The 27953-nt window shown below is 44.0% G+C and overlaps 1 protein-coding gene across 8 annotated transcripts in view; it reads right to left on the reverse strand.

Moving 5' to 3' along the window:
- Dennd2b (DENN domain containing 2B) overlaps positions 1-27953 on the reverse strand; it is a 157426-nt gene that overhangs the window by 39404 nt on the left and 90069 nt on the right. For 7 of the 8 annotated variants that reach the window (XM_048360571.1, XM_048360572.1, XM_048360570.1 and 4 more), the window contains one exon: positions 12944-13048. In XM_048360571.1, the coding sequence (XP_048216528.1) occupies positions 12944-13023 (80 nt within the window). In that variant the 5' untranslated portion in view covers positions 13024-13048. Of the gene's footprint in view, positions 1-597; positions 650-12943; positions 13049-27953 lie in introns of those variants that run through there. The other variant, XM_048360575.1, reaches the window with a different exon arrangement.

A 27953-nucleotide genomic window follows, 5' to 3' on the forward strand; every position in this document is an offset into this window, starting at 1 on the left:
CTCCACTTCTGGCCATTTTCTATATATGTGGTGCTAAGGAATCAAACCCAGGGCTTCATGTATACAAGGCAAGCATTCTTGCCACTAGGCCATATTACCAGCCCCGAGGACTCTGTTTTCAGTGATTTACAACTACAGGTGAAAGAAATGCCCTCAGTCCCTGCTAGTGGGTTAAGAGAGGGCTCAGGAGAATCTCTCTCCTAAAACAGGAAGGCTTAAGGAAGGACATGTCAAAGGCCAGGTGTCAGGATGCTGGGTTCTTTCTGACAGTGAGTTTAAATGGCAGGAGGCATCTGCTGGCATGGATGAGAGTGATCCCTAGGGACATATGTTTTACTTTTAGTTGTTTCTTAGCCCTGACACTGAGATTGAGAGTGGAGGTAATCCTCCCCATTAGGCCAGAGATCAGTGGCATGGAGAATGACAGCACCTAGATCCACGTGGTCTCAGGAAGACACACACCCAAGCAAGCCCTTTTATGTGGCCAGGTCCCCCAATCTGCCACATTGTCTCCAGCTTTTCTTCTTCAGGGTTCTCATGACAGCTCTTTGCCAACCATGTCTGAACCAGAGCCAAGGAACAAAGGAAGTCACCTACCACCCGGACCACAGTGGTGTACCAGCTGCAGCAGGCTTGAGACACACCTTGATCTGAGCACCTGGTGGAATGGAGTTCAGGTTATACATTTCCATATGGGAGTCACTAGTAAGAGACTGATACTATTGTATGTCTATGTCTAAATGCAATCGCCTAAAATGAAATGTTGCCTGACAAGCCCAAGAATTGAAATTTCCAAGTCTTGAAATTTCCAGTATTTCAAAGGAAAGATAAGTTAGGAACTAGTTAAGGAAACTGAGAAGAGCATTTAGTATGTAAGGAAGAAAACCATCAAGAATGATATCCTGAGAGACCAAGAAGTAGGGAGTGTGCAAGAGAGTTCAGCCTGACAACAACCAAGAAAGACAAAGATGGAGAAATGGTATTAGATTTGACAACATGGAGGTCACTGTGACCTTGAGAGCAGAGGAGGAGAGGAGGGGAGAAGAATGTGAGAAGCCTGTCTAAAAGGAACTCAAGACAATGTTAAAGAGAGGAAATAGATAAGGATGGAAGTGGAGGAGAGTTAATTAACCCTGTTTTTCTAAAATGGGAACAGAAAATGGAGTAGTAGTTGGAAAGGAGTGTGAGGAAACAGAAGCATTTCTGCTTGGTCATTTAGGCTGAGGAAAGAGGGTATAGAATACTTAAATGAATAGAAAGATCCACTAAGACAGAAAGGGTTGACAATGTGAGACAGAGACAGGACACAAATAGAAATAGGCCTTGGATAGGCACAGAGAGAGGAACCCAAGACCCACCTAAAAGGCTGGTCTTAGACTGCAGTACCGTTACTCTGCCACCCCCCTGAGCTGGCTATTGGACCTCTTTCCCTGCCTGCAGCTTGATATATCCTTGGCCCCTGATTTTACAGCTGAATACATTGTATATTCCATAGATGGGAGAAAGGTCAGGATTTTACCCCCTCCTCCAAACATCTGGATTCAGCCCCATCTCCCACTAGATAGACTACTTTGTGATTAAGCCCTGATAATTCTTCGAACATCCCTCACTTCACATCTGTCCCTCTTCACCGTTCCTACTGCTACTGCCTCGATTCAGATCTTATCTTTCTGCAGGCAAACGCTCTTCTATACCTTCAGTCTTGCTAGGCTCTACCATTTGGTCATGTCTGTAGCCTTCTACCTTCAGTCTTAACCATCCTCTCATCTTTATAAAATGCAAACATCTTAACTCTCCATTTTCTGCAGAACAAAACACAAGATCATAGGCATGGCTGACAAACCCCCATGATCTGAACCCTGCCTGCTCTTCCCCTCCTCATCGCATGCTCTCTCTCTCTCTCTCTCTCTCTCTCTCTCTCTCTCTCTCTCTCTCTCTCTCTCTCTCTCTCTCGCCACACTAATCCGTACTCCAACCACAGGCATAGCAAACACCTAGCTCCTTCCTAATACGGTCAATTCCAGATGCCTCCACTGTGCTTAGAACAATGTCTGTTATGGAGTATAACCCATAATACCATTTCTTTGCCTATCTTCTTAACAAGACTATGAATGAACCTAGTTGAAGACACTGGGAGTGTCACATTAACAGTCATATCCCCTGCACTTTGCACCTAAAACTGAGTAGTAATTAATTGGCTTGGGTTGAATGAATGAGAACCTAATTTTCCTTTATGGCAGTCCAGGGCACTGCCTACAGATTTCCTTGTCAGTCTTTGTGCTATATGATCTGAATTATAACAACAGAAAGGTACATGAACTATTTTAGCAGGCATGCTAGTACATACCTGTAATCTCAGCTATTTAGGAAAGAGATTAGGAGGATATTGGTTCAAAGGCAGCTTAGGCCAAAAGTTAGTAAGACCCCCATTTCAACAAATAAGTCAGCCAAGGTAGTACATGTCTATAATCCTAACTACACAGGAAGTATAGGTAGGAGGTTCAAAATCTAAGGCTAGCCCAGGCGAAAAGTGCTCTTTTTGAAAGACCCTTCCTGAAAGATAACCAAACCAGAAAGAATTGGCTCAAGTGTAGAATACCTGCCTAGCAAGCATGAAGCCCTGAGTTCAAACCTCAGTGCTGCCAAAAACAACAAACCTAGCCAGCAAGACTCTCAGCCCCCAAAGCCCTCTTCCATAAGGGAAACATTGTACAGCAGACCAAGAGTCTAGAGATCTGGGTCCTAATTCTGTCTCCTCCTAGGTATTCTTGTGGGCAAGTCATCTCTATTCCCTGAACATCAAGTTCTTTAGGAAACAGGGGAAACACTCTGAGTCTCCGTAGATACCAACTGTGTGACTAAGATGAAGTCAATTTGAAAAGTACACACCATAAATAATTTCATACCAGTAAAAGAGCTAGAAAACCTAAGTATATACAAAGCTGCTAGCAGCCAGCCGAAGCTGTGCTTGTTTTCCTCACTCTGTTCTACCATCCCAGAGCCTGTCCCTGGCATGTGGGGGGTGGGGAGACAGCCGAGGTGCAGCTGGTAGCTGGGGTGCCACAACTTGTCAGCAGCTGCCAGTTTTGTTGCTCAGCAGCTGCAGATGCCAACACCACAGCATACAACCATAGCCAAAAGCAACATTTTCATGAGGTAGGGAATCGAATTAACAGGTTAAAATAAAAAGGAGGGGGAGTATAAAGAAATTTAAAAGAAAACAGGAGATTACATACACACACAGACAAATTTATAAGAAAGTAGGACACCAAAGGTATGAACTAGGCACAGAAAGAGAACAAATTTAAAGAGAAAGTAACACGTACACCTTTGCACATGCACAGACAGAAATCGAGAGGTCAAGTAAGAAATGACCAGGACCCGAACATGAGGTTAGTCAGGGCCCCGGGCCTCCCAAATAACACAGTAAAAAAGATTATGCACAAGGATGTCACCTATTAGGAAGTGCACCATGCGATTGTTATTCGCAGCCCTGGACAACAAATCAATTCTAAACTCAAAGCTGCTTCTTTTTCTTTCTTTCCCTTTTTCTTATTACAAGGAAGTGTACTACATCTATTAGTATTACAAAGGAACCAACTTGGGAGCTATTTAGAGCTCAGTACCAGCAGTCCAGACAATTATACAGAGGCACTAAGGTATGCCTTAAGTGCTCAGAAGTAAGCCTGTCTGCAGAGGTCTGGCTTCAAGAGCTTCCTTCAGTCCTTAAGTTAGGTGCCTTGCCAGCTTCAAAACAACACTGTCTCACCCTTCCAGGGCTGCTCAGCTAAAGTGGGCCCCGTACATTTTGCAAACATTAGCATTCTCTTCTCAGTGACCGTCCTGGCTCTGAAAATGGCATCCTCACTATACTATCTTGACTAGTGGCTAAGGTAAGAGGAAGGCAGGCTGAGTCCTACCAGCAAGATCAGGAATTTGTTCCCAGTTCAGAGAAGGGGTTTGCCTAATAACTTCTGTTGACATCACACACCAGAGTTGTTCTGATAAAAAGCCAACGGGTTTCAGACTTCAAGAAACTAGCACAAGGAATCTCAAGAAACATGGCTAAGGAGCCCCCAGAAGAGTCCAGGGCAGTTTCAGCCTCCAAGTGGACTATATGTAAGTCACCATGGATAATGTGGTCAATCACATCTTGTCAAGCTAAGCAGAAAATCTTTTTTGTTTCCCCGCCCTCCTTTGGCTTACCCCCTGTTGTCACTGTTTTGTTTTTTTATTATTTTGGTACCCTTTGTATTGTACATAAGTTTATCTGATTTGGGAAGGGGAAGGGGAATCAGATAAATGGTGAGACAAAAGACAAAGGGTGAACCAATGCAACAGTGATCCTCAGAGGACACTATGTTGGAAATGAACTTTACAACTGAACAAGTGAGTACAAGTACTCACTTCCTATGTAACAGTAACCCCCCAGTACATCAACTTTACAATAAAAAAAGAAAGAAAGAAAATCAGCTGGAGCCCACGCATAAACTAAATGGCCTTCTCACCTTCGGAAAGCACATCTATCAAAGAACCTAACAAAGCCCTATCTGTGTCTTCCCCAGCTCATTTCTAATGAAGCACAAAGTGAACTAGGGAGCTCATTCTCTGCTGGAAATCTCAAGCCCTCCAAGGGCAGCAGCAAGGAGCATAGAGAGGGTATTTACAACACAGAAGCCTTGTGTGAGCCCGATAGGCCGCATGGGAAAAATCTCTAATGCCCTAGCCCAGGACAAAATACACTGCTGCCTAAGGAGGGTCAGGAGTAATGCAAAGCCAAAAAAGACAGCAATCCAGTTCTAGGAAATCATGCCAAAGGCAGTTGTGAAGGTTCTAGAACATACACAGTTCTCTGGCATGACCCTCATCTGGAATCTGAGCTCTTTCACTGCTTGGCCAATAGCATATATTAGAAATAGTACTGTGCCACTTCTCAGATTCAGACCTCAAGAAACTAGCACCTTCTAATTCCTTTCCCTTATGCCAAGAGCAAAGCCAGGCCAAATGGAGAGGCATCTGTAGGCATTTGGGCTCAAAGATCACAGAGAGGTTCCAGCAATAGCCAGTATCATCCTGTAGCTTTTTGAGTTAAGACCCCACCAGGTCATAGCTAGGCCTTGGCCTTTAAATCATCCTAAGACTTAGCAGGTTTCTAACACAGTGGAGCAGGCTGAAGTTCTAACCGGTTGAGCTCAAGGACATGAGAAATGCTTGCTTTATATCATTAAATCAGGGGGTGATTATTTGTCATTAGATAACTGGAACAAAAGATAACTATATAACCTGTAAATGGAGTGCTACAGAGACAAAATTCTAAGATACTGACTTTTAGACTGTCAATAGGGACTTAAAGGCAAGTAAGGAAAATGATATTAAAACCTGGAGAAAGCTAAGGTGCCGATGTGGCTCACATTTGTAACCCTAGCTACTTGGGGAGGCTGAGAATGAGAGAACTGAGGTTCAAGGCCAGCCAGGGCAGGAAAGTTCACAAGACTCTTTCTCTCAGGCTGGGAATATGGCCTAGTGGTAGAGTGCTTGCCTCATATACATGAAGCCCTGGGTTCAATTCCTCAGCACTACATACAAAGAAAAAGCCAGAAGTGGCGCTGTGGCTCAAGTGGTAGAGTGCAAGCCTTGGGTAGAAAGAAGCCAGGGACAATGCTCAGGCCCTGAGTTCAAGGCCCAAGACTGGCAAAAAAGAAAAAAAAAAAGACTCTTTCTCAAACCACCACAGCTGGATAATACTGGCTCATGCCAGCCATTCTAAGCTACATGGGAGGCTGACTGGGAAGAGCTCAGTGCCTGGAAAGCCCAGGAAGAAAAGCCTGCAAGAACCCATCTCCATGGCAGGAAGCTAGGATCATGCCTATGACCCCAGCTACAATGGGAAACATAAAAGTAGATGGATCATGCCGTGGATCATGGTTCAGATGCATGCCTAGGCAGGAAATAAAATTCCATCCAAAAGATTACCAGTGAAAAACAAGGCTGGAGGCATGGCTCAATGGTCACGCCAGCTTAGTAATAAGCACAAAGCCTGTGTTCAAACCCCAGTACTGCCACAAAAAGAAAAAAGTGGGGGGGCTGGAGGAAAGGAGACCCTTATAGTGTTGAAAAGTTTGGTGATTCTGTCACCTGTGGTAATATGGAAACTAGAAAGCAGAGCTAATAAATTTGAAAAACTAGCTAAGGAAATCTACAAAGAAAGCACAAAAAGTACTACCTGACTTCTTCAAACTGATAGAGGAAAAGAAGTGAGCTAGAAACCAACTACTCAATTTTCAAGCAACATTCGAAGAACATAAATGAGAAAGGACTTGCTGGGTCACAAATTAAGCAATACTTAATTCCCAGTCTCTCAGGACAGGAAAAAGAATTATTATTATTTAGAAATGGCTGCCAGATTGTGATGGTTTTATTGAATCTATATACATTTTTTTACACATTGGTAGGGGAGAGAAAACTCATCTGCCTGTACACTTTATATTGCACAGTTGATTATACATTATCTCTCAATAAATGTTTAAAACTTTTGAAGTAGAACTGAAAATTTCTTAAATTCCCAAAATGATTTAAAGCATTGCCTCATACAACCTTACATAGACAGACAAAAATGCCTTCTAAGTATCTCAAGAGTCAGTCTTGTAGATACTCTCTGTGGACAATAAGGTTTTTAAGAATCGTACAAACCATTGTTCCACAGCAGTCTCTCAAGAAACCCAAAGCAAGCCCAGCACCGAACACCGATAGCTCACACCTATAATCCTAGCTACTCAGTAGGCTGAGATCTTAGGATTGCATTTTGAAGCCAGCTAACCTGTGCAGAAAAATATCAGGGAGACTAGATTCATCTCCAATAAACCACTCAAAAACTGGAAATGGCGCCTTGAGCACAAAGAGTCTCAGGGTCAGCATCCAGGCCTGAGTTAAAGCCCTATAACCTACCAAAAAAAACACACAAAAAAACGTAAACCAAATCCCAAGTAGGGAGGCACTCTCCTCCTGTGATGTGTATGTGTGCTTTGTGATTCACAGGAAACCCATAAAGCTCTTAAAGGAAATACATCAGCTTGGACACTAGAAAATGAAAGGAAGTCTTTGGACCTTTGGTATACTATAGGTATACAGTAAACAAATGGAGAAAACTATTCACCTGTAAGAATGTGCTATTAAAAAAAAAAAGAAAGATAACTCAAGAAGGAAGACCTAAAAGCCAAAAGGATGGAAGCAGAAACAATGTAAATGACATCTAGTTAGCAGAAGAAGATCTAATCAAGGAATTAGCAATAAACATATAAGAATTATAGCATCTGATAGGTGTCTTGTTTTTCCCTATCCGAAAAGCATCTAGAGTGGTTACCCTTGCCCAATCCCACCAGTGTATTCTGGATGATAAATGTAAATATATTTTATTCTCTTTAGTTTACAGATCCTCTTAGCAAGAGGGATAGTACTTAAGAAGCAACATACAGTGAAATCCTCATTTTCCTGAACATGATTCGGATGGCAAGAACCAAGTCTGTGAGCTAATCCCATTGGTAATTTATTATGCCATTGATAGGATAAGGCCTGAACTTGAGAGCTAGATTATGTTTTGTGTGTGGGAAGAATGAGAATTGTGACTTTTTTTCCAAAGACAGCAATCACAATGTACTCCCATCCCATATATTTTTGACATAATGAGTAATCAACACTATTTTTCCTCTCCTTGAACACAGGCAACCCTCTGTTATACCTTAATGAATGCAGTTCAACAGAAAAGACACTAATCAGGCTGAGGATGTGGCTGGTAGAATACTTGTTTAGCATGCACAAGGCCCTGGATTCCAAACCCAGCACATCAAGAGAAAAAGAAAAGATACTATGTCATTTCTAAGGCCAAGTCATAAAAATGCCATGTATATCTGCTTTGCTCTCTTGGAGTACTTACTCTTGGTACCCAAGCCACGTTGTAAAAGCACAGGGCCAAATGTTGTAGAAAAGTTAAGTACACAAGTAATCCCAAGCTGAGATCCCAGTGGACTGCCAGGATCAACTGTCATATGTGTGAGCCTTCAGATGATTCTAGAGTCTAGTCTCTAACCTTCAAAACAACCTAAAGTAATAGGCAAGAACAGAGACAAATTATAATTTATAAGCAAAATAAAAGACTTATTGTTTTAAGTTATTAAGTTTGAGGTCATCTGTAATAGTCATAAAGAATCAGGCTATCATGGCTGGACTCTAGGAAGCACCTCAGGTGATGGGCCTGAGGCTGTAGGTTCTCTGTGGGATGGCATGCCACGGCTGTAACAGGACAGGCACTGAAACACTCTTTTATCCACAGCTGCTACTTGCAGAGATTTTCTTCTCTCTAACCTCTTACACTCTCCCAGAAATCTAAGGCACAGGGTCCAAAGGTGTATCCACTTCAGCAGGGGGACCTCATGACATCTCTCATTTCCACCATAATCACAAATGGAAACCTCTCTTAGCATAGAAACCTGCAGATGTGAGCTGAAATTACAGCTTCGGTGCCAATTAGCTGTGTGGGCTTTAGCATTCTCACATGTAACTTAAGTAACTGAGTCAGATGAATCTCAAGCTCCCTCCCAAAACTAACATCCTAACAGAGTATGTGTTGGGCCTCCAGGGTTCTGAGAGGAAGAAAAATTCACACTAACAGCTACCCTCTGAGGTCCTTTATGATAAATGACATTTAGAGGCTCAAACCAAGGATCTTAAGAGTAAACACAGAGGGAAAGGGTCCATCCTAGCTCAGTGATCAAGGAAAGCACCAGGAGAAGAAATAGCATCCATATTTGGGCTGGCAGAAACGTAAGGTTGTATAGAGGGTGGCAAAAGGTAATGTTACAAAGACCAGGGCTAGATCATGGGAAGCTTCGTAACCAAACCTGAGGCTGTTGGTTCTCTGTGGGGTGGTATGCCATGGCTTTAACAGGACAGGCACTGAAGCACTATAGTTTTTGAACAAGAAGATGCCAGTATTGCTTATAGGGACATGGCTGTGGTGGTATAGTGAAGTAACAAAGGATCATAGGAGGTGGGCTTGAGTTCTTCTTCCTATTAGCTTAATATCCTTGGGGAAAATCACCTCCTTGTGCCTCAATTCCCAATGGAGAAGGCAACTTAATTAGATTGAATGGGTTCTAAGCTCTCTTTTTAGCTCTTGTCTTTCTAAGAACCTACAGCCTTCATGAGAAGAGAGTCTAAAACTAAGACAGCCCTCTAGGAAGCTACAGAACTTGAACAGCTCCACAAACAAAGCCTTGAATGATCCACAAAGAGGAATGTCATCTACGTGCCAGGCAAGTGTTCCAGGCTCTGGCAACACAGAAGCCTCTGTCCTCTCTCTGGACAGGTTCCACAGTCTTACAGATACTCAAGTTTTCTGCATCGACCACAAGAAGCAAGGTTCTTAAGCATGAAACTGACATCTTATATTTTCAAGTTACAGTAACCCAGGTGGCTAGAGTCTCAGAGTGAAGAAGCTGCAGAAGAAATGTTCAGGTCTTCTGTGAAGAGCCCCCTCCGCCTGCCAGGTCTTATTGTGCAAAGGAAATTTGAGAGCAACAAGTAGCCAAGCTCACCCCAACAAGGCAGCAGAATCCAGTCTAAGCATGACTGCTTCTAGGTTATCAGCACCAACATGACAAAGCCTCACCTCTGGAATTCTCTGATAATCCCCCCCATCCCCACCTCCAGCCCCCAGAGCTGGAGCAGGAGCAGCCTGGGAGGAAGGTGGATCTGGTGGGTAACAGTGAAGCTCATCAACAAGGGGAAAGGGGAATCTGCCTCAGGAGCCTAAGACACAATAAAGAAAGTGATCAAATGAGAAAGGCTGGGGTTTCTTCCTCCTAGAGCTCTAACCAAATCAAGACTGCCTTACACAAACACACCTGGACAGTTCCCAGGGGGCCCATCTGCCTACCCATACCAGTTTCCTAGGCCCCTAGAGCTCCTCCATCCCCCCAAACTAGATTCAAGGGCCTCCTAGTACCCTCAGGTTCCACTGTCTTCATGGGATAAAGTGGAGGTTCCCAAAGCTGCCAAGTTGTCAAAGACCCAGCTTTGTAAGGCCCAGCACCCGTGCCCTCCCTAGCCAAACCTCTGGCCATACTCTTTCTAACATGGGTTAAAAAATTAAAATGAAAAGATTCTGTTGAACAAACACCTATTGAAAACTCACTACAACATTCAGGTGCCAAGATAATCAATCCACGTTGTCAATGTCTTGGAGAGAGAATGGCTGTTTCGCAGTGTCGAGCACAGAGCTTGGCATCTAGGCGACCAGACTTCTCAGAGTTCACTAACAATAACTTCCTCAATGAACCAGTGATCTGCCTTACCCTCCCCAAATAATACACCCAGACTGTGGCTGGAGGTGAAGCCAGCCAGGGGAACTACGGGATCACAATGTCTAAATACTGTCTAGAGCTCAGGGGTGGTCTCTAAGAGAAGGGTGTAGCTAGCTGCAGAGGTCTGTGGCTCCATGCCAAAAAGCCAGGTTCCCAGGAAGGGGGAAAAGTGGAAATGTGGCAGGAAGGAAGTGAAGACTTATGAGGGAGGCTGGGAGATACTTTTAAAGGGAAGATCTGAAGCATAGATTATTTACAAATACCAAGTAGTATGTTTTGATGGCCTGCATGCCAGGACACTGAAGGAAGAGCCATTTCTGAAAACATTTAGAAACACGTAGGCGTGTATTCCAAATAGAAGCTGCAGAACCTGTCAGCAGTCCTGAGTCTGCTCGGCAACTTAATGTAAATACTGCGCCTCCCCCAATGATCCACTGACATGGTGGGAATTAGAAGGGGGGAAAAAATGGATGCTTAAAAGGACTTTAAGTCTTCTGGGTATGGTTAATATGTAAGTAATTTCTAAAGATGCTATTAAAGACACAAATACTTTAAAATTAAGAACAGCATTATATAATCACATGTTCATTTTATCCCCACAACAGTCTGACATTAAAAATAAATGGGGCAAGTGAGCGTTGGCTCAAGTGCTAGAGTACCAGTGAAGGTAAAAAGCCAGGTGAAGAGTATGAGGCCTTGAATTCAAGTCCCAGTACCATGAACAAACAAACAAATACAATGGAATGGAACCAAGAGTGGTGGCACATGCCTGTAATTCCAGCATGTCAGCACTTAGGAGGCTGAAGCAAGAAAAATCCACGTTCAAGAAGGCTACAGAGAGGATCCTATTTCTTTGTCTCTCTGTCCACGTCTGTTACTGGCCCTGTGTGTAACAGTGTAGGAAACCCCTGCTTCATTCATGCTAGTCACTACCCAGGGGCGTAGCCTGTGTCCTAGTCAACCTATCCTATCAGAACACTAGCTCTGAGTGAACTAAACATCTACCACCACGTGTGGCTAGACCTGAGTATGCCAAGCATAATGCTCAGCCTAAGCACTGCGGGGCCAATTTGCCTACTTGAGACCCGGCAGAAGGGGCTGTGAAAGCTGATATGATTTCAATAAAAGAGCCTGAAAATGCCCCTAGTCGCCCACCAGGCAGTATTGGCCAAACCCTGAGAAGCCCCGGGGAGAGCTGTACATGCATCTACCTGAAGATTCTAGAGGTCTTGATCTACCACGGGAAGGGGCCAAAATGTATCCAATGGCTTATACCAGCCACCATGCCAAGCTTGCACCCACATAGATGGTCTCATTTAATCCTCCTAGTGCCTCTGAATACTGTGAATAAGTGCTATTATTATTGTAACCTTATGGATGAGGTCACTAAGATTTTAGAGGGCACAGGAATATGTCCTGAAATTTCTGAGATCTATTGGGTTAAGTAGTTAGGGCTTAGATTTGAACCCAGTTCAGTAGGATTCCAAAATCCAAGGTATTTCTGCAGTCTTACATTCTCATTTTTTAAGAGGATGACACAACCAGAAGAGTGGGTTATAATCATAACTAACACTGACTGAAATTTCTGAACTCAAAGTTGTTTCTAAATTCCTTCTCCTCCTCTTCCTCCTTCATTTCCTCTTCTTCTTGAATGGACTGGGTTACAGCTTAGAGCTTCATGCTTATGTAGGTGCTCTATCCCCTGAGCCCCACACTCTAACTACCCAGCCTAAATTCTTCTAGAGCCTATACTACAGCTTGGAACTTATACCGATATGCCCCTACCCCAAAGGGCAGCCTCTCTCACTACAGAGCAGCCCAGATTAACAACAGGCCTCAAGTTGCCCCGATCCTGGGAAAGGTCACAGCTAGAAGTACCTCCGCTGTTTCCTCACGGTTCCATCCTAGGATACTAGGGCCTCCAATAACACAAAGCAAAACCTGATTTAGGGTTGTTTGCTATCTCTTGTGGAGACTTGCAGAACTAGAAAACAGTATAGATATCACAGAAGGCTTTTGCTTAAAGGTCAGCATGAGCTGGGCCCAAACCAGTTGCAACGTCATTGCCGGAGACATGATTATTATTCGCTGCGTCTGTGTCTGTGTGCATGTGCGCGAGCCCATGGGCATTCTAGTACTGGGGCTTGAACTGAGAGTCTGGGCACTGTTTCTGAGCTCTTTTTTTGCTCAAGGATAGCATGCTATCACTTTGAACTACAGTGCTACTTCCAGTTTTCTGGTGGTTAAGTGGAGAGGTGAGTCTCATGGACTTTCCTGCCTGGGGTGGCTTAGAACCTCGATCCTCAGCTCTCAGCCTCTTGAGTAAGATTACAGGCTTGAGCCACCAACACCTGGCTCACTTCCAGCTTTTTGTTGATTAATTGGAGATAGTCTCATAGACTTTCCTGCCTGGGCTAACTCTGAACCTCGATCCTTAGATCTCACCCTCCTGAGTAGGTAGGATTATAGACATAAGCTACCAGTGTCCTGCATATTATTAACACCTTGGTAGGGACCTTCCCCAGGACTCAGACCATTTGACTGACCCTTTGTGCCACTCCCCCCAGCAGTTCTCCCCTACCCACCTGCTCAGAGTCTCCCGGGGGGCCTTAGTGCCTCCAGCTCCATGGGTGATGCTGGAATTCTTGTTGGCAGTCATGGTCATTTCGGCTCTCTGCAAACCCAGAGCCCTGCAAAGAAGATAAGGCCTGTAAGCCAAGTTTCCACAGGCAGCCAAAAGCACCTCCAACATCTTCCAGATGACCTTTAGCCGGGGGTAGAAAGCACTTTCCCACATATGTTTAACTACATGTGTTACAGCTTAAGAGCCTCAAGAGATCCCTGGCCGGAGTAGGGAAGAGTCTACGAGCTAGCAGGTAATTAATCACCTCTCAGAAAATGATTTAAGTATAAAACAAAACAAAAACTTCCTTCTCCATCCCACCTCCTTTCATTTCTTAAATGAGTTTCCCAAACTTCTATCATTCCATTCAGGATTTTTGTCACCCTTTGCATACCTTCTGTCCTACTATTGGTTCAATTCTTTTTGTGGATAAACCTGACATTGATTTCTTTTTCCCAAAACACTTTAAGTTGTTTTAAACAATGAACTATTCTTTCAGCCAGCAAATATTTATTGAGCAACTATGTCCAAGGCAAATGGTGGTCCAGCAATGAGTAAAACAAGGTGTCTGCCCTTAGGAAGCTCACATCCCAGCAGGGAGCAGCAGACAAGCAGGGATGTGTCCCTCCTATGACACTTTAGTGTGTGTTTGAGCACAGGATTAGGTGATGGTAAGTGGGATGATGCAAAAATGAAAAGCAAGAAAAAAGAAAAAAGAAGAGGACATTCAGAGACTACTCTGGTAAAGTAACATATGAACAGACAACATACAATTGTGAGCCACAAGTGCTACTCATATTTTTCTAATACTCATTAGAACAAAATCAATATACCTTAAGGCATTTAAATATTTCCAAATGTTCATTCATGTAACATGTATATCACTAACAGTAGAAGAACCATGCTTTAGCAGAGGCCAGTGGCTCATACCTATAATCTTAGTTACTCAGGAGGCTAAGACCTGAGGATTTTTGAGTCAAAACCAACCTGGGCAAGAAAGTCCATGAGACTCTTATCTCCATTTAACTAACAAAAAGCCAGAGTAGATTTGAGGCTCAGGAGGCAGAGTGCTAGCTTTGAGCACAAAAGCTCAGGAACAATGCTAGGTCCTAAATTCTCATGATATACACACACAGAACCATGCTTTAGAAAGCACTATTTTATTTAAATAATAAGAGGAAGAAAATGTTAAATTTGAGCATATCCAGATAAAAAGGGGAGAAATAAAATTACCTCGATTTGTGAGTTTGGGGTTTTGAGGTGTTTTTGTGTTTTGTTTTGTTTTTTGCCAGTCCTGGGGCTTGGAGCCTGAGCACTGTCCATGGCTTCTTTTTGCTCAAGGCTAGCACTCTATCATTTGAGCCACAGTGCCTCTTCTGGTTGTTTTTATGTGGCGCTGAGGAATCCAACCCAAGGCTCCCTGCATGCTAGGCAAGCACTCTACCACCACATTCCCAGCCCAGCATTTTTTTTGAGGAGGGGAACAGCTGTGCATATGGTTCTACACTCTATAGTCTCCATCTTTTATTATATTTTTTTTTGCCAGTCCTGGGGCTTGAACTCAGGGCCTGAGCACTGTCACTGGCTTCTTCTTTTTGCTCAAGGCTAGCACTCTACCTCTTGAGCCACAGCGCCACTTCTGGCTTTTTTTGTATATACTGTGCTGAAGAATCAAACCCAGGGCTTCATGCATTCAAGGCAAGCACTCTACCACTAAGCCATATTCCCAGCCCTGTGTGTTTTTATAATAGAGAAAATACTAAGGATTCCATAAATACACAAATCATTAAACTAGTAAATGAGTGCTATAGTTTAAAGCTTGAGGCCCTTGTCTTGAAGGTTTGGTCCCCAGCCCAGGGCACTATTCAGAGGTGGTAGAACCTTTAGAAGGTGGGGCACGGGCAAAGGAACTTAAGTTCCTCTCTGGGGACATGCTCTTGATGAGGCATTGAATCTACAATGCTTCCCAGACAACGAAGTGAACAGTCCTCCTTTATCATATGTTCCCACCTCAATACAAGATGACCATGTACTGAAACCGCTGAAGCCACGAAGCAAAGGAAAACTGTTCCTCCTCATAAGTTGATAGTTTCAGGCATTTTGTCACAAAAATGCGAAACTAATACAGTGAGTTCAAAATAGTTAGCGAAAAGTAAAGTCAATATTAAAAAGCAACACCATTTCTGTACAGTAGCAGCAAACAATCTGCAGGTGAAATTAAGAAAGCAATTCCATTAACGACAGCAGTAAGAATAAACAGGAATAAATTGAGCAAAGATTTGCACATTGCAAAATATCATTAAAAGAAATTACATAGAAAGCCAGAAAGACATCCAATGTTCATGGATTAGATATCAAGACAGCAATATTCCCCAAATTGGTATATATTCAATAGACTATCCATCAGAATCCCAGCTACTTTATAGAAATTGATAAGCTGATCCTAAAAACATCAAGAAAATACAAGGGACCCAGAGGTAACTAAAAATAGATCACAGACCTAAATAAAAAAGCTAAAAGTACAAAAGTGAGCTTTAGAAGACAACATAAAAGTAAATCTTTGTGGCAGGCATGATTTCTTAGCTATGACAACAAAAGAATGTAAGCGACAAAAGAAAAAGATAAACTGTTTACACTGTAACTTTAAAAACTTGGTCTCTTACATAACAATAGTTTACAGAACGAGAGACATGATTTGCAAAGCATATATTTGCTCGTATCTAGAATATATTGTTAGGTCTATGATCCAAAAATAAAAAGGCAAATAACTCAATTAAAAGTTAGACAAAGGGACTAGGCACCAACATCTCACGTCTGTAATCAGGATGATGATGATGATGATGATGATGATGCCAGTCTTGCCACGAAAGCATCTTTCCACATTGGCTCTGATGAGATATTATCTACCTGCAGCCTGGTTTACTAGTGCCCAGCTAAGCGCGTGGCACATAACTGTGTGTGCAACTAAAGAAAGTATAGAAGAGAGTTAGATATGGTGTCTCATGTCTATTATCTTACCTACTCAGGAGACTGAGATTGGGAGGATTGCAGTTTGAGGCCAGCCTGGGCAAAATTTTAGAAAAACTCATTTCAACCCCATCTTACCACTGCAGAGGGCTTCTTGTCATCTCAAATATGAAGGGGCGTGTAAATTGAAGGATTGCAGTGCAGGCTAGCCTGGGCAAAAAAATAACAAGGGGCTGAAGGTGGTACTCATGTGGTAGAGCACTTGTGTAGCATGTTCAAGACCCTGAGTTCAAACCCCAGTACTCTTCCAAAAGAAAAAGAGAAGAGCTAGCCTCAGAAAACTTTCTCAGACTAGCTCCCAGGGCTTGTAGAGCTCTCAGTGCTACAAGGAATCAAATTACTGTGCCTCAGCTTTCAACTGTGCCCAGGGCAGAAGAGATCACAGGAATCATCACCAGCCTCCAAAACATGCCCCATCAGTTCCAGGGCAGGCCCTCTGGGAAAGGGCTGAAGATGTCTGCAGAGGCCAGAAACTGAAATATATTAAAAGAACATGATGCAACCCATTCTGTTTCTTTCCCTGAAGTGCAATCTTAGTAGAGTTGAGCCACTGCTCTAAAACACTACTGTGTAGTTATAAGTGAGAACACAGTGTCGACCAGTAGGAAGGAAAAATGTAGCTGGCTGTGACATCTGGGTGAGATAAGAAGAAAAGTCCTCTAAAGATGTAACCAAGAGAGGAGGGGAACATAACTATTCCCAGGACAGGGCAAGAACCCTCAGTTACCCTTCTGCACCAGTGTAGATGTCATTCTCAGAAATGGCCAAGGAACTCAGATCTCCTGGATAGGCAACTGCTGAGGGACCCCAGCACAGAGATGCCAACTTGCTGTCTTCACCCACCTGCTCTTTCAGGGCCCGGTGGATCAGTACAAGCAACTACTTCAGTACAAGAAGCTGAAAGGCAGGCTGATCCTTGACACCTGACGTAAGTATCCATAAAGCACTGTTAGCAAGCATACAGGCTTCCAGGCCCATAATGCTTCTCCCAGCTCTGTACAAGCAGCCCCAGGCTCTCCCTTTTACTTTTGGCCTGGTACTTTGTCTAGGTAAAAGACTCCTTAAGAATGGGGCAAGAAGCAAGCGGGTGAGAGGCTGCTTTGCTGTTTTGAAGGACCACCAATGGCAAAGGTAAGGCAGAAATGGCATGTTTGGAAATCAAATGATTCAATGGGCGTCTACCACCAACCACCTCAAAAACCCACTCTGACAAATGACACAACTATCTGAATTACAATTCAGAGAAAGGGATGTAGTGAGGTGCCTTGGAGGTTCCCAGGCTCTTGAGGTGCAGTAGAAAGAATACCTGGCAGCACCATTCAGAAACCTTCATCCAACCCTGCTAACAGGTGAGCTTCGAAGACTCGCTTTCTTGTGTATAAGAGCAACTATAGTAGGGTAGGTAACCTATCTTCCAATATTGCTATGCTGCACACAAAGGAGGTTAATAAGTGTTTGTTGTTTCCCTCACCCTCCCAGACCCAGATCATGCTTCCCTGTGTATCTGGAAGAAATAGATTCCTGAGCCCGAGTCATTGCTGTCATCCTTTCTCTTTGGCTCTCTGTCTCTCTGTCCTCTCTCTCTGTGCGTGAGTGCCTGTTGAGGCTTGAAATCAGGGCCACACACTTAGTTTTTTTTCTGCTCAAAGTTGGTGCTCGATCACTTGGGCCACACCTCTACTTCTGCCTTTCTTCTGCTTAACTGAAGGTAAGAGTCTCCAACTGGTCTGTCTTTGAACCTCAGTCCTCAGATCTCAGCCTCCTGAGGAGAGAAGACTACAGGAGTGAGTCAAAAGTGAGTCAACAGGGCAGGGAATATGGCCTAGTGCCAAGAGTGCTTGCCTCGTATACATGAAGCCCTGGGTTCGATTCCCCAGCACCACATATATAGAAAAAAAATACACGACCAGAAGTGGCACTGTGGCTCAAGTGGCAGAGTGCTAGCCTTGAGCAGAAGGAAGCCAGGGACAGTGCTCAGGCCCTGAGTCCAAGGCCCAGGACTGGCCAAAAAAAAAAAAAAAAAAAAGTGAGTCAACAACAGGCTGTGAACCATTTTTCACACCCTCTGGTACTACCATTTGATCCATTTACCCCATGACAGGTATTGCGTAGGTGTAAAGATTTAAAAAATAAAAAAAAGGAAGAGATACAGTCCCTGCCTTGGAGGAGTTCTTGTCAGCCATATTTCTCAAACAGAAAGTGGTCATCGGGAAAGCTTGCCTTGTATACATGAAGCCCTGGGTTTGATTTCCTCAGCACCACACACGCACACACATAAAAACAGAAGTGGCACTGTGGCTCAAGTGGCAGAGTGCTAGCCTTGAGCAAAAAAAAAGAAGCTAGGGACAGTGCTCAGGCCGAGTTCAAGCCCCAGGACTGGCAACAAAAACAAAACAAAAAAACAAGAAATTAGCTGATTGGCCCAAGATCACTCATTCTGTGAAAGGAAGGATTGTGGGCCCAGATCTCACTTCATTGTCTCCGATTGGCCCAAGATCACTCATTCTGTGAAAGGAAGGATTGTGGGCCCAGATCTCACTTCATTGTCTCCTTACTATCATTAGCATGGATGGGGGGAGGAGGGTGTTAAAACAACACAGAACTCAGGTCCAACTTCCACTTCCTAAATGGAAATCAATAGGGATGGGCCTAGAAATTCACATTTTTCTCATATGCCTCTAAGTCTGAAACAAGTCTTGAAACATGTTAAGACCTTGCAGAAGTATGAGAGGTCATTCACTACTCATCATCATCCCAAGAGGTTGCCCATCCATGAACAAGGAAAAAGTAAGTACTGGGCCGCTCCTCCTCCTCCTCCTCCTCCTCCTCCTCCTCCTCATCCTCCTCCTCCTCCTCCTCCTCCTCCTCCTCCTCCTCCTCCTCCTCCTCCTCCTCCTCTTCCTCCCCCACCTCTACCCTCTAAACCTAAGCCTCTTCTGTCCTGTACAGAACGACTAGCCCTCTACAACAAAGAAGAGGTACATGGCTGGATCCAATGACTCTATTATCCATGTCTTATCCTCTGTCTTCAGGTGTGCACCAGTTTCTTGTATCTCAAAAACCACCTTTCCTGCCCATCTATCCTGGTTGCTAACAATTGCTCAATTTGTCCTCATTTCTGAACTCCTGGGAAAAGGAGCTTATACTAGAAGTCATAAACTTATGGCCCACAACAGCAAAGACATGTCTTTCTTTTTAAGTAATTTGAATTAGTCAAATACTTAAGAAATTTATTATAAGTAGAAATTCAGACTCAGATGGCCAGAGCCGAGAACGCAGGGCTCCCTCTTCAGTTCAGCCTGGATTCCCTGCCCACTGCCTCTCCCGAGCCAGCAGGCGAGTACACAGCTCTAATGCCCGTATTCTCACAGGAGTGTTGGGAATCACCATGCTGGCAACAGCCACACAAAATCTCCTGGATGGCAGGGCATGAGTAATGCAGGGGAGAGATTGTGGACACAGCCTCACAGCTGTGAAACCCCCATCAAATCCCTTCACTGCTCCAAGAAGAGAGCTGCTCTGGAAGGCGCCTTGCTTTTTTGGCTCAGGTAAGCTTCATCTGGCAACACAATCAAACCCATCATCTGATGCTCTCCCAAGAGGCCCAAGGAGCTCTTTGTCAACAGTGCTCAGGCTCCAAGAAAGAGCTTTCCTAGCTCAGAGCGTAAGGGCTGTTTCCGTGGGGTGACAAGTGATAGCAGGGACGGGAAGCCTCCCAGCCTGCTGGAGTCAGAACTACCTCTGAGAGTACGGAGGAATACTGGCCAGCAATCTCCTTTGCTAGACCAGGGCAGAAGTTGAGACACCCAACAAATGAAGTCTAGTCTATACAAGAGAATTTCGGCTAACAGCCACATTCCTCAGGTTTCCTAAGCGATCTGCTCACATGGAAGTTATTGCTTAAGAAGCAGCCCTAGGGGAGAGAAAGGTGGTAAAGGGGACTGAGCTCATGTGTGCGCTGTGAGAACTTGTTATAGGCAGGATACTGTCACCAATACAATGGCAGTGTACAGCTGGGGTCTCCCTGCCCCCAGGCCACCTTGTCCAGAAAACACATATTTAGCCCTCCATCTGCTCACTGACACCTTTCTGCTCCTTTCCTTGTCCAGAGACACTGCCCACGGAGATAGGGGTGTGTAACAGCCTGGCAAATCCTCAGTAGAGGGGCTAACCTTTCATTTCTTCCTCCAAGAATCACAGATACCAATACTGGCACCTATTTTGCAAGAGGCTTCACAAATCTGACCAAGTCAGATGATTCATCATCCTCACTCTTGGTACTTTCTGAATGTCTTCTGATTATCACACATCAGCCCCTCTTCTCCTGAAGCAAATAAAGACCCTGCCAACTTCCCCTTGGAAAAGCCTCCCACCTGCTTCCAGGAGGGAGCTAAGCACAACTCTTACCCTGTCTCTTCTGATGAATCCCCTGCCTGGCTCTCCAAGGATTAAAAGGGCTCCTCAACAAGTTGAGAATTGGAAGAATAGTTTCTTGCTTGCTTGCTTGCTTCCTTCCTTCCTTTTTGCTCCTCAAGTCCTGGGACTTGAACTCAGGACCTGGTCACTGTCCCTGAGCTTCTTTTGCTCAAAGTTAGCACCCTACCATTTGAGCCACAGCACCACTTCTGGCTTTTTCTGTGTATGTGGTGCTGAGGAATCAAACCCAGGGCTTCATGCATGCTAGGCAAGCACTCTACCACTAAGCCCATGGTCTCTCGTCACTTTCATTCTCTGCACTGCCATGCCTCTCCTTCTCATGCTTACACATGGGAAAGACCATTGTTAGAATGGGTCTTGGGCTCTGTAAACATGAAAATAAGAAATAACAGTTGAGCACTGGTAGCTTACACCTGTAATCCTAGCTACTCAGGAGGTTGAGTTCTAAGGATCATGGTTAAAAGCCAGCCAGGACAGAAGAGTCCATGAGACTTGTATCTCCAGTTAACCACCAAAAGGCCAGCAAAAAGCAGAGGCTTAAGTGGTAGAGTGCCTACCTTGAGCAAAAAAGCTAAGAGACAGCTTTACTTTAAGTCCCAGAACCAGAACTAGAGAGAGAGAAAAACAAAATTACAGGAGAAGAACAAGAAAGTATACTAGGACCAACTGGCAGGGATCAAAATGATTCAGAAATGACACCAGGAGGCTGGGTGCTGGTGGCTCATATCTATGATCCCAGCTATTCATGTAGGAAGCAGAAATTGGGAGAGTCATGATTCATAGCCAGTCCAGGCAAAAAAGTTCCAAAGACCCCATCTCAATAGAAAAAAAACTGAAGCCAGGTGCCAGTGGATCATATCTGTAATCCTAACTACTTGAGTCTGAGTCATATCTCCAATTAGCCAGGAAAAAAAGAAAACAGAAATAGAAGTGTGATTCAAGTGTTAAAAGTGCCAACAGCGAGTGAACAAGCTAAGTTCAAGCCCCAGGACTGGCACAAAAAGAAACAGAACAATCTTTCAATTTACACTTCCTACCTTAGTTGACAGTCCAGGCCAGACTAGGGGAAAAAAATTGTATCTCAAAAATAACTATAGAGGGGGCTGGTGATATGGCCTAGTGGCAAGAGTGCTTGCCTTGTATACATGAGGCCCTGGGTTCAATTCCCCAGCACCACATATACAGAAAATGGCCAGAAGTGGCGCTGTAGCTCAAGTGGCAGAGTGCTAGCCTTGAGCAAAAAGAAGCCAGGGACAGTGCTCAGGCCCTGAGTCCAAGCCCCAGGACTGGCAAAAACACACACACACACACACACACACACACACACACACACACACACACACACACACACAAAAACTATAGAGTAAAAAGTGCTGGGGGTGTGGCTCAAGCAGTGAAGTACCCGTCTAACAAGCTTGAAGCCCTAAGTTTTAACCCTGGTGTCACCAACATAAAGGGGTGGGAAGGACTAGGAAGGATTTCTCCAGTTAATCGCCATTCCCTCCAAAGTGTTGAGATCCCTTTTCTCCTTCATTAGTTCTATATACCTCAAATCTTCCATCTCTTCCATTTCAGGAAGAGAGTCTCAAAACCCTTCAAGCAAAAAGGCAAGAGGACAACAAGCCTGTTTTGCTGGGGAGGTCACCAAGATTTCTGGGAGTTTCCAGATCCTTATAAGACTCTAAGTCTCCCTCAATTAGCCACAGGAAGAGATAACTTGTTGTTGTTGAATAATGATCAGTAAAATGTTAAGAACTCTTTCCATCTCTTCACTTTCCACTTATCACTCCTATATCGACTTTCCCAACTCTCTCACTCAAAAAACCTTTTAACCTTAAGAGTTTCAACCTCAATCAGTTTTCAATCCCTTTTCCTGACAGTTGGTCTTTATCCACTTTAGCACAGATTTCTGGAAAGGTTTAAAGCTAGGTTTAGACACTTCCCCAAAACATGACCTGGGGTGTGGGCTTGTTTATCACTCTGGGACAATTGTTTGCTTCTGAGATAGTTTCAAACTCTTCACATAGCTGCTTCTGCCAGTCCTAATACTCAACTGCCCACAGCAGGAGTTAAACCTAGCACTGGCAGAATAATGAAGCCATTCTGTCCAATGCCAGGGCACCACTTCTCCTTGTTACTCAGGAAGCTGAGATCAGAAGACAGCAGGGGAGATAAATCTAGGAGAAGGTAATCTCCAATTAACCAGAAGAAAAGCCAGAAGTGGCAGTATGGCTCACGTGGGAGAGCACCACCTTTGAACAAAAAAGCTAAACAAGAGCAAAAGAGATTGAGTTCATGCCCTAGTGCTGGCGCAGAAAGAAAAAGGGAAGGAAAAAGGAAAAGGAAAAAAGGGAGAGAGAAAGAAGGAGAAAGAGAAATGGGAGAAAGGAAAGAAGGAAGGAAGGAAGGAAGGAAGGAAGGAAGGAAGGAAGGAAGGAAGGAAGGAAGGAAGGAAGGAAGGAAGGAAGGAAGGAAGGAAACAAAGTGAGAGAGAACGAGAAAATGCAAGCAAGGAAGCAAAAGAGCTTGTCCATACCAACCCTGCTCTGGAATGAACCACTGCTTTCTTTCACTTGGGCAAGAAGAACATGATGGGTCCATAATCATGATGCTGATACAAAGGCCACCATCCTAGCTCCAGTCAGCATCTTCCCTCTGGCCGCCACATAAGGCTACAGTGGTTGCCATTTCCTGTACATGCCAGGAATGTTTGTTCCTCTAAGCTTTTGTTTCCCCAATTCCTTCTATCTTGAATGTCTTCCACCCCCCCATTCCTTTCTAAATAGCCAGGTCAAAAGTCAACTTCTTTCTGCAGCCTTTCCTGCCCCGAGTCCTGCCTCATTCTCACCCTTCCCATGCTCTCTGGTCTGGCCAAACTCAAGCTGACAGATAGCAAAGGACCTCCTCTGCTCTGGAAAAGCATGACTTCTACAAACTGCACCTTCTCAGAGGAAGAAGAAATAAGAAGCAATCAAGGGACTGGGCAAGTCTCAGTATCTGTGCAGTCCTGTGGGCAAGAGAGAGAGAAAAAGAGGGGGGGGATGGAGGAACAGGGAGGGAGGGAGGGAGGGAGGGAGAAAGAGAGGGGAAGAGTGAAAACCAGAGGAATACTCAGTGAATAGGGAACATATTGCAAGTTTTAAGCCAGTCTTTCTAATACTTCCATGCTAGTTCTATCTTATCTGCCATACCAAATGCCAATGCCTCACACCTATAATCCTAGCTACTCAGGAGACTGAGATCTGAGAATCACAGTTCAAAGCCAGGCCAGGCAGGAAAGTCTATGAGACTTATCTCCAATTAACCACTAAAAAACCATATGTGAAGACATGGCTCAGACAGTAGGACTCCAGCCTTGAGCAAAAAAAAGCTAGGCAAGACCGCAAAGCTGAGTTCAAGTCCTGTATCAGCACATACACACTCAACACTACACATTGGAAGAACATTGGCTAATGAATACATTAAGACTAAATATACTTATTCTACATGACCTGGAAATCCTTCTCTGCTAGGCATACACCCAACAGAAATGTATACATGTGTTTCTGCATACTAACTGACAAATGTAAAAATGTATACCAAAGACAAGTACAATGGCAATACCATGCATAATAGCACTGAAACCGAAGGCCATCCAAGTGCCCGTCTTCAGAAAAATGGAAAGCAAACGTAAATAATATAACACTGTATGCATGAGAATGAACAGTCTACAGCTACACACAACATGACTAAATCTCTGAAATTTATGTGGGACAAGAAGATACTAAACATACACTCTGCATGATCCTATTAAGAGAAAATATAAAAACTAAGATGGGAATGTGGCTTAGCAGTGGTGGAGTGCTTCCCTAGCACGCGGAAAGCCCTCATCACCTCATAAACAGAAAAGACCACAAGTGACGCTGTGGCTCAAGTGGTAGAGTGCCAGCCTTGAGCAAAACGAAGCTAGAGACAGTGCTGAAGCCCTGAGTCCAAGTGGCAGGACTGGCCAAAAAAAGAAAAAAATATAAAAACAACAATAACGCTATGCTATTAAGAGGACAGCAGGTACCCATGGGTTGGCTGACTGAAGCTGAGAGACTGGAGAAGGACGCTGGGATACTGGTAATTACAACTGTACCTTGGTCTAGGCACTAGTTACATAGGTTTGGTTATAACAATTAGTCTAGTTATGTGTACTTTCGTTTGTATAGAATTCTTCAATAAATTGTTTTAACACTGCACACAGCTTGCAGCTCTCAGTACATCTGGGAACATTGGATCCTCAGAACAAGATTATGAAGTAGTAGAGAATAACTTTCAAGCCATGGGTCTTAGATAGGGTTCCATTTCCCTGTAGACTAATGCTTTCTGCCCCTCAATGTTGGAAAGCAGCAGAAGAAAGCACACCTGTGTGGCCCTGACATCGTGGTTTTATGCATGCATGTATCTCATTTAATCTTTACCCAAACTATACAAGACAGCCATTACTTTCCCTATTTAAGGCTAATTTGCCGAGAGTTTCCTGGTACACAGAACCCAGTCTGGAAAGGTTGGCACTAGGTTCTGTAATGGATACCAAAGGAAATCAGTCCTTTGGTCTCTGCTCTATCTTATGGCAGGAAACCACTCTCCATCCCAGTATATCCTTGTGGTCCAGCTCTGTCTGGACAGAGAAAAAGCAGAAAATTCCATGTCTACCCCTCCCAAACCCAATTTTTCTTTATCCCACTTATCTCAGAAGGCTCTGACGCAACACTAAATAACTTTGAGATGCTCATCAATGTTTATCCTCACCTAGGGAATGGGACCTACCCGGGTAACCTGGAGACACGGGGAGACAGACAGAGACAGACAGACAGACACACACACACACACACACACACACACACACACACACACACACACAGAGAGAGAGCAGGCAAGCTCTAACATTTCAGTCCTTCAGGAGCTGAGAAAGCAGATAAGAGGAGTCTGTCCATTCTCTGGCCAACTCCTTTATGAGTCCTGATGGTGGACAGAAAGAGAGCTTCATATTTTGCCTTCAAACAGAGCAAGTGATACTTGGCAATTATAAGCCTGTAGTTCTCAAAATGTGTGTTCAGGTGCCTAGAGCGCCCTTGTAAACTCACAGGGCTAACTGCAGACTATCTTAAATTTCTGAGGGAAATAGTAATACTCAGCATTGCTAGGTACCCCACAAGTTCAGAGTTTAAACTAAGACTGCACAACATTCTTTTAATGATGTCATTTCTTTGTGAAGCTGGATTTTCAACAGCTACTATGATTAAAAAAAAAAAAAGTAGTACGTGGGAGGCTGGGAATGTGGCTTAGTGGTAGAGTGCTTGCCTTGAATGCATGAAGCCCTGGGTTTGATTCTTCAGCACCACATATATAGAAAAAGCCAGAAGTGGCACTGTTGCTCAAGTGGTAGTGTGCTAGCCTTGAGCAAAAGGAATCCAGGGACAGTGTGCTCAGGCCCTGAGTCCAAACCCCTGGACTGGCAAAAAACAAAGCAAAACAAAAAAGTAGCATGCGGAAAGCAGTGAAGAAAGGGAAATGAGGATGGTACTCTCCAACTTGAGACACTGAGCAATATTAGTAACTGTGATTAGATATTAAACCTAGCTGGGCACCAGTGGCTCACACCTGTAATCCTACTACTCAGAAGGCTGAGATCTGAGGATCATGGTTCAAAGTCAGGAAAACTCCATGAAACGTTTATCTCCAACTAACAACCAAAAAGCCAGAATTAAGAGCTGTGGCCCAAGTGGTATAGTACCAGCCTTGAGTGAAAAAGCTAAGGGACAGTGTCCAGACCCTGAGTTCAAAACTTAGTACCAGCATTCACATACACACAGAAAAGAATTAAATAAAACTATTTGCCTTTCAGTTTATGGTTGTACTTTTTTCACAGACAGCTAGCTACTCATTTTGTTAGGATAAGGTTATGAAAAAAAAAAAAAAGAAAAGAAAAGAGGAAGGAAGAAAGGAAAAGAGAAAGAGGGAGGGGGGGACCCATTAACTGAAAAAGTGAGAAAGTTGGGGCGTTTCTGTAGCTGATGTTTCTAAGTTTCCATGTGGAGGAGACATGAGGGAGTTTCCAGACAGGCCCAAAGTGCCCCAGAAGCAGGCATGAAGCAATACTCAGGCCTGTGCAGTACCCTTGGAGAACAGAACAGTCCCTTGGCCTGACTCAAGAGGCTACACAGCTTCCCCTCAATCTAGGCCGCACACTTTTGTCTCAGCCTCACCCAAGGATCTCCTCAGAACTGTCTTCTGAAAAGCTCTATTCAGCCCCAAACTCATGAATAAAACCCAAAGCCAGCAGGCCAGCAAGAGACCGCCACATATGCTCAGACTTGATTCAGAGAAACAGGGTGCAATGAGAACCAAAGACAGGACTGTCAGGGACAGCTCCCGCAGGGAAAGGCCATGAGTGAAGATTTGCATGAAAATGCCCTCTTGCCAGCCACACTCCCTCCCGTCATTCTTCCCTCAAGTCATAAACTTTTCTTGGTGATGTCACTGCAGCTGATATGATAGCTAATTGTTGTGATATCACGGACTCCATCTTGGGGGGGGGGGCTGGGGGTGAGAATAAAGCAAAAGACAAAACAAAAACCAGTACTACAACTGCAATTTGCTTTTTCATGCTAAATTTCCCTTAGTAATGAAGGGCTCAGAAAAGTAAAAGCTATGTGTACATTGTCTATACTAAATGGGGGAGGGACACAGGACCTGAGGATAGACAGAAGACAAAAGAAAACAAAGTTTTCAATCCCAGATTTGGTCAAATATGAAGATAGATGTCCTGAGACTGGCTAGGTCAGGTCTTCTCTTTCCATCACCAACTGCCTGGGCCCAGAGAAGGTGGAGAAAAGGAGAACCACAGGAGCCGCTGCTGGCTGGACCACTCCATAAATTTATGCTTGGGGTGTATTGTGTCCTAAATGTGTGGTAGAAGGACAGATTGCATCCTATGGACAGTGACCAGGATGCTGAAGGCACTGTGAGGCATGCCACAGGAGAAATAACTAAAGGAACTGACGATGTTTACCCTGGAGAGAAGGCAGGGTTGGGGGACGGTGATAATTGCCTTGAGAACTCTGAAAGGTTCTCATGTGGAAGGGGGATTGATTAGATGTGTGTTCTATGGTCCTGCACTTTAGACAAGCAGAAGATGCAGAGAGGCCAAAATGAAGAAGAATTCTGTGTTCTTAAATTCCAATTACAGGCTCTAACTTCTTTTTAATTCCTTACCTCTCAGTTACAGACTACACTCCTGAGAGTAAAGACTAGCTTGCTAGTAAAGACTAGTAGTGTTTTAGCTTGCTATTCTTTACTAGGACCAAAAGTGGCATATAATAAGCTTATTAATAAATGCAGCAATGACAGTGGTCCCTGGAAGTGGTTCATGCTTACAGGTACTTACCTCCTAAATTTTTGGTTTTGGGGTGGTCTTTTGTTTTTTACCCACTACTAATATGAGAATCTAAGGTCCCTACTGCTTTGGGCCTTACTAAAAA

This window comes from Perognathus longimembris, chromosome 13 (assembly GCF_023159225.1).
Source record: "Perognathus longimembris pacificus isolate PPM17 chromosome 13, ASM2315922v1, whole genome shotgun sequence".
In the NCBI taxonomy this organism is placed as follows: domain Eukaryota; kingdom Metazoa; phylum Chordata; class Mammalia; order Rodentia; family Heteromyidae; genus Perognathus; species Perognathus longimembris.